This window comes from Fukomys damarensis, unplaced genomic scaffold, assembly GCF_012274545.1.
Source record: "Fukomys damarensis isolate Sample0158 unplaced genomic scaffold, DMR_v1.0_HiC HiC_scaffold_23, whole genome shotgun sequence".
Taxonomy (NCBI): Eukaryota; Metazoa; Chordata; class Mammalia; order Rodentia; family Bathyergidae; genus Fukomys; species Fukomys damarensis.
The window spans coordinates 51,332,942-51,346,736 of record NW_022900935.1 but is presented as its reverse complement, the minus strand read 5'-3'; the positions used below and the strand labels follow the sequence as shown (position 1 = coordinate 51,346,736).

The 13,795-nt window shown below is 34.1% G+C and overlaps 1 protein-coding gene across 3 annotated transcripts in view; it reads right to left on the bottom strand.

Annotated features, from left to right (window-relative positions):
* Helz (helicase with zinc finger) overlaps positions 1–13,795 on the bottom strand; it is a 152,299-nt gene that overhangs the window by 82,345 nt on the left and 56,159 nt on the right. For all 3 annotated transcript variants that reach the window (XM_010616799.3, XM_010616801.3, XM_010616800.3), the window contains 3 exons: positions 6,829–7,162; positions 5,875–6,005; positions 332–511 (listed from right to left, as the gene is read on the bottom strand). In XM_010616799.3, coding sequence (XP_010615101.1) covers positions 332–511; positions 5,875–6,005; positions 6,829–7,162 — 645 coding nt within the window. The remainder of the gene's footprint in view (positions 1–331; positions 512–5,874; positions 6,006–6,828; positions 7,163–13,795) is intronic.

Genomic DNA, 13,795 nt, shown 5'->3' with positions numbered 1-13,795 from the left:
CTACATTCCCAATTTTTAAAGATTGTTTGAAAAGAATTCATATTTTAGTGCTCTGAGGTTTTGGTTTGTGCTTTTCCATTCTCTCTGTCTTTCTCTCTTTCTCACCCTCTCTCTCTGGTACTTGAGATTAACCCCAGAGCATTGTACATGTTGGGCAAGTGGTCTACCACTGAGCTACATTTCCAGCTCCCTAGGTTTGTTTTTGTTTTTGTTTTTAATTTTTAACAGTTGGGTGAAAATGGTCCTGCTGGCCCCCCTCACTGTGTATTTGAAATAAGAACAGTAGCAGTATCCTGCTAGTGAAATATAGATACACGCCCCATGCCCTCACCTAGACTCCTGCTGCTGCAGTATATGCTTGACCGCTTGAGCTAGTGTAAATGTTTTGCCCGTCCCATAGGGTCCAATGATAAGGACAGGCGGCAGCTGGATGGAAAGTGGAGTGGTAATGGCCAGAACAGCTTCCTTCTGTTTTGCATTTAGTCGAGGATCCAACTGTTCATCCCACTGCCTGTGGAAAATTAAGAATGTATGTTATTTTAAACATACGCATCTTACTAGTGAACAGAACATGATACATAGGTATCCCGATTTTCACTGAACTATTAAAATGACTGAAATAACAGCATCTATAACAACTAATGTTATTCTAAACCCATATTTTAGGAAATTACCCAACAGTCACAATAGAGTGTTTTACCATGTACATCAAAAGTAACTTTATTTATCTTGTCCAAGTGTAAGTACAAAAAATTTCTGTTAACTAATGTAAAGAAATTAAATGCTTCTAGTTCAGATGCTTCCAAGTTCATAATGATAATGTTTCAAAAATGTAATTTCCCGGGCCAGGGATTTAGCTCAGTTGTGCCACCACCTGCCTCACAAGCCCAAGATCCTGAGTTTGATACCCTGCAATCCCCCCAAAAAAAGTAATTTAATAATTTCCCTTTGTTACATAAAAAAATCAGAAGAAGCCAGGCATGGTGGCATGCGCCTATAATCCCAGCACTTGGGAGACTGAGGCAGAAGGATCACTGGGAGTTCAAAGCCAGTCTGGGCTATATAGTGAGATCCCATCTTAAGCAAAAAAAAATCCTTGCGAAAAATCAGAAAAATGTTGCTGGTAATAATGAAATATTCATTTATTTGCACAGCAAATAAAATCCAAAAGGAAAACTCACTGAATTTAAAATCCTAATCTATTGAAAGGTCTCTTACTAAAAAAGTTTAAAACAAGAGGAAAAGAAAAACCTGTAAGTCTCTGATCAAAAGTTACCAAATTTTTATAAATCTTAATTTAGAAAAAAAAATTTTAAGTATCCAAAACCAAACAATATGAAACATTTTCTAGTATTTTCAGACACAAATCATACACAGATATCCTTTTTTTCAGAGTCTATAACACCTGCCATGGTAATACAGAAGGCTACTATAACAAGATGTATCCTAGTAGTGTCCAATCTATGAGTTGGCTAAGTTTTGAAGATTTAAATGGACAGGAGATGCTGAAACAGATCAAGCTAAGTGGACAACCCACAGCATTCTTTCTCACACCTAAAATTAAAACACTAAATATCCAGAGAATTATGGTAAAAATGACAGGAATATGAACCAAAATAGGAAAAGTGTGTAAAGATCCTCTTAGAAACTAAACAAAGTACCCACAAAATAATCCTGAAATAGGAAGACAGAGTTTAGACAGGAAAATTCCCTGTGAGGCTATGTGCTACAGAATCAAAAGTTAGCTACAGAGGAATCATCACAATGCTTTTAGCTCTTAAAAAAAAAAAAACCTACAACGTATGTTCTTTGACCAATAATTTCATAACTCCCCTCCAAAATTTAAAAATATAAAATCTTAAACTCTGACCACATAAACATTGCATTACTTTTCTGAACTTTAAAAATTTTTAAGCTAAAACAAAAAGAAATAAAGAACACTGAGTAGTGGTAGTATACCATGTTTCTTGAAAGCTATTTATTAAATCTGAAGCACTTTACTTCAGAACTCCTCTGCTTTAACTAGTTTATTTACTATTGTTCTGCCAGTACCTAGCTATGTTCCATCTTTTATAAGTGAGGAAAGATTTTAGGTGATCCCTAAGTCCAGACTTGATACATGTAGTGGACACTGAAAAATGGCCTGCAACATTCACAGCATTCTTCTCTGCCTTCCTCTACTACTGGGCCTAGCCAGCTATGCAACACTCCATTTCCCAGCCTCCTCTGCTGGAATTAAGAAAAAGTCCCTCAGAAGCCCTTTCATATGCAGATGAAACTTCAATAATAATTTTTTTTTTTTAACTAGAAGAAAGTTCTTCTTGCTCCGTTACCTTCCTCCTCAGCTGATTGGAAAAGATGTGGTAAACAAATCTACAGCAGCCATTAATACAAACCATGAGACAAGAGCATCAAGAAGAAAATCGGCATGTTCTATTGGCAGAGGAAAGGGAGACCTGATGGCACTACTGCGCCCCTGCACCAGCCATAATCACCTACCTCTAGGCTTAATATCTCTACTTGATTTAGCCAGTTCAGGAAACTGTTACCTTCATCTACACCTGACCTCTATGATTCTGATATTTGTCCCCCATACCCTAATGCTTCCTTTATCTGTACATGGAGATGATGATACTTACAATCAAATAGTTACCCAATGAGATAATATATACCTGTACATAAACTATTCACTTACAGCTGTTTGGGAAAACAACTAAGTGATAATGCTACACTTAATTTTAGTTTCTATTACTTCAATATTCTCTGAGAATTCTATTATTTAACGAGTGTACACTTTTAAAATACAAAACAAAAAAAACACACTCTTCTTTCAAATCTGGGGACTTAAAAGAATGAGATAGATATAAGATTATATAATACATAGGTACAAATCTAAGAGATTAATGACAAACTTACAGGTGTAATTCTGAAATATGTCAATATCTCTTTTAATGCAACCCATTCTGTTTATCAATTGTTTCAGTGTAAATAAGTGCTTCAGAGCAGATCAGAAACTTTATCAATGTCAGTCATCTCTGTAATTTCTGGCAATGAATAATGAATATGTAAAGAAAGCCAATGATTAATTAATTAAAACAAATTGTATTTATTTATTGTACCACCGCTTATTATGGGAAAGATTTACAACATATATGCTATGAATCATCTTTGACTTTCACAATTTAAAACAATATAAAGTCTCTCCAAGTTTATTGACTAAAATAAAATAAAAATTCTTTCATTCTCAGAACCAAATTATTTCAAAGTCTTATCTTCCTCTGGCAAAACATTTGTATAATTAATTTATAGACTACATGCTCAAAAATAATTTCTCAACTTCATTTATCTATCTAATTGGGGGGGTGGTATACTCAAGCCTTTGTGCTTGCAAGGCATGCCGGGTAGAACCACTGAGCCAAATCCCCAGCCCTCCAGAAAAAATTTTAAATGGCTAATGGCTTCTCAGTATGTTCCTAGAACAGGAACTTTCTAATTACTATTTATATTACAGTACTAATAAGTCTTTCTGGTTGCAAGTTTTCCACTATTGACATTTTCCTGTTACGTTTACAGTTAACATAGGTATGTGTAAATATCTTATACATAATTATCAGAAGAGAACCTAAGTAAAAATACTTAAAAGTTTACCAGTATGCCCTCACATTTGAAAAGTTAATTTTAATCTTTAAATATGAATTTCTCATTAACTTGAATGTGTCAAATGTAATAATGTGCAAGACCTTGATGATATGCAAAATAAATAAGGTACAGTCTCTCATGTAACAGAGCTCATGGTCTAATAAGAAAAGTAGAAACAGACAACACTGAACCCTGACAAAAATTAATTGAAGAGAAATTACACTTGAAAGTACAAAAACATGCCTAGCATATGCCAGGCACTCAAAAAAATAATTATTGAAATAATGAAATAGAAAGGCTGGGTTCATCTACTTGAAAGAGAAAGCACTTGAACTAGATGATATCAGGCAAAGATTATTTCAAAGAGAAGAAATTATATAAAGAGAAAGGGTAGGGAGAAAGGAACATACAGAGTTGTTTAATGGGCATAGTTTCAGTTTTGCAAGATGAAAAGGTTCTAGAGATTGGAATACACACTTAAGGTGGTCGAGATGGTAAATTTTGTTATATGAATCATGCCACAATTTTTTTACTTTAAAAAAAGCAAGAAAAAGATAAAGAGACAAATATGTATAGAGCAAATCAAATAAACTTCAAAGCAATACAGCTAGACCATGGGAACATGGAAAAACGAAGTGTCAAGCAGAAAACATTGAAAGAACTCTGAAAAAATTCTGCTAGAAAGCAGAGTCAATGAAACCATGAAACAGCACTCTGTATTCAACTCTCACACTTTACTGACAATATCACAAAGTCTTCAGAGATTTGAGAGCAGTGAAATTACATGATTATTTTGGAAGACTAACTCTGGAAGAAATGCGCAGGTTGGAACATACAATTAGGACATAAACAGCAAGAGAGAAGGCTAACTAGAATGCTACAGAAAATAGTCCAGGCCTATAATAAGCCTTGGCCAGAAGAATGGAAAGAAAGGAATGAATGCAGAGAAGCTAAAGCAAATGAGAGCACAGGAGATATCACTGGATTTTCATAATTAGATCACAGTTACTTTCAGGACAGTGAGCAAGAAGTAAACCTAGATCACTTTAAACAAAGAATACTGGGGATTTAGCTCAGTGGTTCCACCACCTGCCTTGAAAGGGCAAAGTCCTGAGTTCAATCCCCAGTACGAAAAAAACTTTTAAAAAAAGATACCAGAAACATGCGAACTATTACCTCTCAAGAATTTTGACAGTAAAAAGAAGATACAGAGATAAGGCAGTTAAGGGCATGCAAAAACAATTTGAGTTTTGGGTTGTAAGAGTGTTTTATTTTTAGGACCAGAAAATATGAAATGTTAGGGGAACTGATACATGCCCCTTCTGGGCCTGGCTCAGATAAATGTCCCACATGGTCCTTTATGCTCATTCTTCCCGTCAACACTCAGAGAGCCTTGGAAACCAATTACTGAAAATGCCAGGCCGCCAACAGTACAGAACAGGCCCACCCTGCCATGGCTGAACTGACATAAGTGATGAATAAACTTTCTTAGTGTAGAGATTTCTTAAAAGGTGAAATTTTAAAAAGGTGGAGTGAGCTGAGCAAGACAAGGGCCAACTGGACAAAACCCAACGAAGAGGCACTTGGGAGGCTGAGACAGGAGGATTGCCGTGAGTTTGAGACCAGCCTGGGCTACACAGTGAGTTTAAGGCCAGCCTGAATTACAAAGTAAGACCCTGCCTCCCTAAAAAAATGAAGAGGATGAAAACAAATTTGTCTTATAAATATCACTGCAGTCGATTTGGAAGACAAAAACAGAAATATCTTCTTTAACTTCATATAAAGAAATATCAAAGAAAATTTAAGCAGAATAATTTTTACATAACTATTACCTTGAGAGCAGTTTCTAAATAATATAATTTACCCCACTTTGCTAAATCACAATATCATTTACATTCAAAAATTAACTATTCAAACCACTTTAGAAAAGCCCTAATTTTCCCCTTCAATTTCTACTCAGAAATATTCCTAAATTGTTGGCATACATCCTAACAAGTTAATGCTGTTAAGAAAAGCAGAAGAACTCATTTAGAAAATGAGGGAAAGAAAAGAAAACAGATCATGAACCTCAAATGTTTCAATCTAACCTTTCATTTAATCTCACTTCTTAACTATTAAAGTGTCTCCTGAGGAATATAGGCAACCCTTCTTATAAAAGTATGCTTGAGTTCCTTGATACAGACATTCAATTTAATATTAACATACTTCCTTCACTAAGACATTCCCTTTTTGTACCTGTTGGGACTCCAAGGTATAGTGGGAGTCATATTGATGTCTGGAAACAATACACCATTGTCCTTGATCCTGTCTAGTGCATAATGCATTTCACAGAGGGGTAATCGATTCAATTGAAACTGAAGTTCAACCTGAAATACAGAAGGCATTTTTGAAAAAAGAATTAAAGCAAACATTAATGCTGGCAGCTCACTAGAATACCTTGTAGAAACAACAGGGACAAGTTTAGAGTTTCTTTTAAAGTGTAGTCATATTCTAATAGTAAGTGGTATGGGTAGCATTTGCTTTGTTTATTTAGGGCCAGGCACTGTGATCCGCACTTTACCTGGATTATCTCATTTAATAGTACAAATGGTGCATATACTGTTACCTACCACATTTTATAAATTAAGAAACTGAGATGCTTGTAAATAAATCTCTAGATAAATTATAAAGAATACATTTGATAAAACAGAACATCTGTGAAATATCATGTCTTCAATAGTAACCAGCCTTTTTACACTGGTACCAATGAACTATGAATGAATAATAATCACCAAGTTTTATGTTTAAAAGGAAAGAAGTCAGGCTTCCAGTTAAATATGACAGACTGAAAACACAATTCAACTAAAACCCTTTAATACAAAGTACAAAAACAGATTCGACTACAGATGAGAGATGTTCCCAGGATATAGCTTTAAGTAGTTTCTCATGTGTTTTTCCATTGCTGATTTAAACTCTAAAAATAATTCAACCTATATACAACTGGAACGTTCTAGATGTTAATCAAAATTTCTTAAATAAATTTTCTCTGGGATTTACCAAAGGTCTAATTCTCAACCCATCAGTATAAGACTCCAAAGTGCACTGTTAATACTTTTGGTTATAGTATGTGGTAAATCAAGTCAGAAGGAGGCTATTAGCTGACAATGGGACTTCAGACACCCATGGTCAAGGTGTAACTTTCAAACACACCTGTGTGTCACAGTCAGGCCGAAGATTAAGTTCTTCACAGCATTCCCTGGATATCCGTAAAAATATATATTCTTTTGTTTTTTCTTCAATAGTAGCTTCATAAACCTTCTCTTTGGTTCCCTGGGTCTGTACTAACTTCTCTTTAGGAACTGGTAATAAATAAACAGCATTGACTTTGGTCATCACCAGTCGTCCAGCCAAAGTATCTTCAGAAAGTGTCTCAGTTAGCTTAAAACGACCAAAAAGTTGTCCATTCTGGGCATACTTTGCACCTCCAGAAACTCCAGTGAGCATGAAGCTTGCTAGAATCTGCAATTGCACTTTTAGGTTGAATCTAAATCAGATACAGAAAACTAGTTTGAATATTTTATATCAAAACCATAAAAACTACAAGAGTAAAACAAAAGTCAAATATAAACATACCAAAAACTGTAACTCCTATCAATTTCACTCTATAATGCTAAAGACAATAAGTATACTGGCTTTCTGCCTTACATTCAAGCTTTGCAAAAGACTCTCTTTCAATAGTGCTAATGAATAACAACCAGAATAAGCTTGTATTCATTGCAACAAGGAGGCAGAACTTTGGACCTTTATTAGACAACAGTAGGGTACTCACAATTTCATAGGTGCATGGGAGAACACTTGAAAGAAGCACAGAGAAACAACACTCACTGACTCAACAAGGACAAACACAAAGCAAGAGAATGAATGGCACTTGTCTTTTATCATGTGAAATTGGACTGGTGATGTTATTATGATAAAAAGAGACAATTCCTACTTAGGTTTAAAAATTCTCAATGAAAAAATCAAATTGTTAATATCTTTGTGGAAAAAGCTACATTTAATGGTATTAGTGTTTTCATATCTTCTGTATATATGACATTGAGTACCTTGCAAATCCTTAAGCAACACTTTTTAGAAACATTATAAATGTCTTTAATGGAAATGTGTACTATTTATATATCAGAAAATCAGCTACTGTAACTAAAATGCTATATTAACATTTTGAACAGCCATTCATATGAAGTCACAAATTACAGGAACATTAAATGTCTGGTCCACCTTAGAGGCATCAGTGACTAGTCTAGCAGCTAGTTAATAAAGCTCAATAAATTTTTTTCAGTGAATTTTACATTTCTGTAATTTTCTGATTTTTTTTCCAGGTATCATATTCTCATTTCAATCATTTTATGGTAGTCTCTAACAAATTCTTGAAATACTGTCTTATGCAATACATTAAAATTTCACTGTTATATCCATTTTAGAATCTGCTATCCCCAAACACTTGATCACCATTTAGCAGGCAAGAAAAATTAATCTCAGTTTTAGAGCAACAAGAGAATCCTCTTGTTGACATTCAGTTGTGCCTTGTGATAACGCTCTTAAAGTAGAGGAACGAGAAAAACAAAACACTAAGAAACACAGCTTTTTCCACAGAAGATTCAACATATATTCAAGACGAAGGTATTACAGACTTTCTACCACAAGTTCCAGCGACAATAATTTTTCTAAATTACTACAAATTAAAACAAATTCCATTAGCAATCTCTCTTAGGTATTAAAATAATATGCATTTTTAAACAACTCAGAAATACCTAAAAATACAAAATATACTTAAAAAATTGCAAAATATAAAATAACTTACATTTAACAAAAACATTTCTTCTTAAAAAGAAAAGCCATCTGTCCTCTGTTGCATGCCACATTGCAAAATCAATCTTTAAACTTAACATAATTTCTAATCTTTTGGGTAATTATCAAATAACCAACCAAATTTTCAAAAAACTTAAAACCATACTTCTAGATAATGAGAAATACAGCTCCATCAAACATATCAATAATTCTATTTCTTAAGTAATATTTTAATTTTTTTAAACTGTCAAAGCTCTGCAGTGAATTTCTTTGTTTTTTGTTGTTGTTGTTGTTATTGTTTGGTACCAGGGATCGAACTCAGGACCTTGCATTTGCAAGGAAGGCACAGCACCACTGAGCTAAATCCCCTTTTCATTGGATTTTTGACTACATGAACAACAAAAATCAACCAAAGTCACAAGACAATCCCTGGGTTAATGAAGCAGAGCAATAGCACCAAAGTCTAACTAACACAGGCCACACCTTTCTTCCTGATAAAAAGTGCACTCCACATTAGGCCTGTAATGCCAGCAGATAGCACTGAGAAGCCAGGCACAATGAATGACCTGATTAGGCATGCCATCACACACTTTAATGGACACAAAGCTTCAGCCAAAGTAAATTTCTTTTAAAAATACATCTCTTAGGATTTAACAGATTTCACTTCAAGGTAGAATCATTTAATGCACATCAACATGTGGCTGAGGATAAGTAAAAACAGATCTTAAAAGAATTCAGAATGCATTTTCCTTATTACTTATACACATTTCACACTGTAACACCATACTCTTAATTTCTGAACTGTTTTTAAGGATCATCTCTTTTTAAAAAGATAGATTCATTACTAAATTCAACCTCAAGTCAAATATATATATTTTCTCAAATGTTAGGAGCTTTCCTTTCAATCATCTACTTTCAAGGAAGGAATGCTAAGATGATTTTTTTTCAAAGGAACAGTTCAATCCTTATCAAAATATAAGAAACCAGTATGGATTCCCTTCATAACTACTTTCATTTTTAGTACTATTCTACTTAAATTGTCAAAATTCTTTCACTGATATAATCTCTGAACATTGGGAATATACTACCAATCCAATGGTAGATCTGATCACAATGTCACAAAGGGGTATTTCAGTGACTATCGAATACAACTATTACTGTCAAAACACATCCAAATTATTCAGAGATGAGTCCATTTACCCATACCATTGTTTTCTATGTTTAAATTAGGTCTCAAACCACAACAGAACAATTTCAACAATAACTTGGGTTTGCTCTGGTGACCAATATGGATTGAACCGACACACAAAACAACTCCATCAGACACAATAGAGCATGAACCAAAGACTAAACTAATCCTCTGATTGTTTTTGTACCACCAGTGAGTAAGAACATATTTTACAAGGAAACAACAAAAAAGATATGGAACCCAGATGTTAAGGCTGGTATCTAAATGATGTTCCCAAAGCTTCATGCACTAATAGGTGGAGCTTTTCAGAGACGGTTGGATCTAGGGTGTGTGGGTGTGGATTAAGGGAGTGTGAATATGGATTAAGGGTATGATAACTAAATTAGTCCACTGATTGGCTTAATATAGTTGTGGGTGTGGATAATGAGAAGACTCATCTTGGGTGTAGGTAGCACCACCCAAAAGACTTGTAGTTTATATGGAATAAAAGGCAAAGGGAAGCTTGCTGCTGCTGCTTCACTGCTTGCTGCCTTTTACCTGCCCTGCCATAAACCGTTTCTCCTCTGTGAGGCTCTTCTACCATGCCAACCTGCCTTGGAGCCAGCCAACTATGGACTGAAACCTCTGCAAACTGTTAGCTATAACAAAGCTTTCCTCCTTTAACTTGTAGGTATCAGGTATTTTGTTCCAGTAACAACAAGTAACTAGGACACCAGATTGTAATATAGGGTTCACAAAACCTTTGTTTACTCTCTGGCTCTTTATAACAGAAGTTATAAAAAATTTTTGAGCCCAAAATTAGACCACAGTTAAGTAGCTGCATTAAAGAACGATCAAAGTGAATTAAATTTAAGGCAAGAGTAAAACACATAAATATTATATATAAATGGTGAAGATGAAAATGATATTAAACTTTTTAAAGTAATACATTAAACTTTCTCAAAGGCTAGAAAATCTTTATAATGTTATCTGTCTCTGGTCTACCAACGCACAGATGCCCTCTGAGAACTCTATAAAAGGGTTTGCTTCACTGCCTTTGTAGCAATTCTGTAATGTGCTTCGCTTAAGTTTACAAGTCTCCCAAAATCAGAAGTATAATTTACCTGTCTTTATATCCAGGTTTACCCTGGGGTAAGAGTATCACAAGAAATTTTCCTGAATTCTCTGGTACAGTAATTTTCTACTTTTCACATATTAGATTTGTAGTAGTAAATTCTCATTTCTAAGATTCTTCAAAATTCCTGTACTGTTAGCATATATAACACATCGAAGGTGATCCTATATATTGGTCAATATTCAATTTACAAATACACTAATGAGTTAATAACTAATTTTAAAGATTAAAAAGAAACAAAGAAAGTTCAAATATACCTGTAAAAAAGACTACACACTATCTTAACCAGTGTCTATAATCTGTTTCCCCACAATCCCTTCGTTTCATACCTAAGAGCATTTTTTTTTATAACCTGAACATCAAGTGTTGGAACTGATGGGGTGCTGGTCTCTTTTTTCTTTATTTTTTTTAAGTTAAATATGTAGCCATTGAAGAATATTCAAAAGCAAAAATAACTTAATTAGAACATAAAATCATCTGTAATTTTACCAGAGTACTTCACCATAATTTTTTCCAGTGTTTTTATATACAAAAAAAAAAGTACACACATACACAGTGGACCTTTGACTTACAAATTCAATTGGTTCCCAAGGTGTGATTGTAATTCAAACTGGTTGTAAGTCAATATAGCTGAGATCTGGATGTTTACCTGGGTGCACACTATAGATAACAAGCAGGAGATGAATCTTTCATTAGCCTATTTAACCCAAGTTGTTCATATGTCAGGCTGGTCGTAACTTGAGGGTCCATTGTGTGTGTCTGTGTGTATATGTATATGTTATTTGTGACACACACAAAATTAGAATGGTAGTGGGTAGGGTTTTTATGATTAGCATGTTTTCATCCTTAACATTGTATTTTATACGGATTTTTTTTCAACCTGTGGCTTTGGTGTTTTGTTTTTCCTTTCCTCTCTCCTCTCTCTTGATATCAGGGCTCGACCTTGTATCTGCTAGCAAGGTGCAACGTGCCACTACGCTACATTCCCAGCCCTTAATATTACACTATGAGTATCTTCACTATGTTAAAAATCCTTCAAGGACATAATTTCATTAGTTATATGACAGTCAATCATATGACAATACCCTAATTGATTTAACTTATTTTTACAACCCTTCTAAAGACATTTGTGTACAGGTATCTTTATCTTCATTTCTGATTACAGTTATTTCTTCAGAAAGACTTCTCCTAAGTAGAATTATCTTACCAAATGGTTAATTTTTCTACAAGTCTTTAAAACAAAATGCCAAATAATAGCCCTCCAGAAATAGCATATCAACTTAGTGTGTCATCCATGCTCTCACTTCATATTGCTGACCTTTTCAGGATCGTCTAGGGTCTTGGCTTTGAAAGCCTTTGCAAGATGCTCTCAGATGAATTTTCAACCACTTCTTGTTTATTTTGTTTTTTGTTTTTGCTTTGTTTTGTTTTTTGACACAGGGTCTCACAGGTGGGCCTTGCACTCACTGTGTAGCTCAGGCCTGCCTCAAATTTGCAGTGATTCTCCTGACTCAGCCTCCCAAGTGCTGGGATTATGCCTGGCACAACCACTTAACTTCTTGATCAGTATTTGACCTCCACAGTGTTATAGGATTCCCTCTTTTTAGCCATTCATACAAACTTTCACTTTTAAAAAGATTATTTTAATATAAATAATCCATAAGCTTTTTGGTCTTTTGTTGTAAGTTCTAAGGTAGTAAAATGATTTATAAACTTACTAAAATATTAAATATCATGTAAGTTAATATAGAATTTATTTCTAAATTTGTTTTTTTTTTTTTTTTTTTTTTGTGGTGGTAATGGTAGTGGTGGTGGTTCTGGGGATCGAACGCAGGACCTTGAGCTTGTGTGGCAGGCACAGTAACACTGAAAATGGCCCCTGGAATGCTTTTAAATGCTATTTCATCCCAATATTTATGATCTGTCATAATGCTTTTACTTAAGAAAAAGGGTTCTATGATAATGTAAACAATATACTTACATATTGGTAATGTGAATGATGTACATGATAGAAGCTACTGTACTTGCTATTCAATAACTAATGATTTCATTAGAATAGTCTACAGACACAATCAATAAAAAGCCTTTTAAGAGACCATAAATTGAGGATGTAGTTCAATGGAAGAGCCCTTGTGTAGTATACAAAGACCTTGGGTTTAATCCCCAGCACCCAAACAAACAAACAAATCATAAGTGGACCATGATATACAGTTTTAGAATACAGAAAAATAAACTATACTATGACTTGGTACATTGTATATGAATTTAATTTGAAATTAAGTAATTTCAAATGTTAGAACTTATTTAATCTATAAATACAGTTATACAAGGTTTCTCTAAGTTTTTACTTCTTTTCTGAATCAACCCTCAATAAACATTCAGAATCCATTAATAATATTAACAGCAAGGTACAAATAAGGCATGTTGTACAAGAAAAATATGTTGGATAGGCTGCAATTAAATTTTTAAAAGTCTATAAAATATAGTCATATCTCATAGGTGGTTCAATTATTAGGCTCATCCTCACTGTATTTCTAAATTAGAAAGCTACTACTAAGTGTAATAACTATCTCAGCAACGTGTTTTTTCAAACTTTCATTTCTTTTTCCCTAAAATAACAAAATATGCTTTTGATTTAAACACTTGGTCATAACCTGTGACACATGGATAAAATATAAAACATGTTAAAGCATTTATAAATTGCTATAAAGCTATTCTAGTATCAAAATTTTCCTAAAGATCCAAATCAATTCACTCTTTCTAAAAAAAACTTTTTGGGGTGGTACTGAGGATCAAACTCCAGCCCTCGTGCTCATAAGGCAGGCAGAGGAACCACTGAGCCAAATCCCCCACCCACTGAATCAACTCACTCTTAAATAACTTTCAAAGTATGTTTTCTTCATTTTTTTCAACAAATATTCTCTAGGGCCGGGGAGGGGATTTAGCTCAGCAGTTTGGTGGCCTGCCTTGCAAGCATAAGGAACTGAGTTCAATCCCCCGTACCAAAAAAAAAAAAAAAAAAAAAAAAA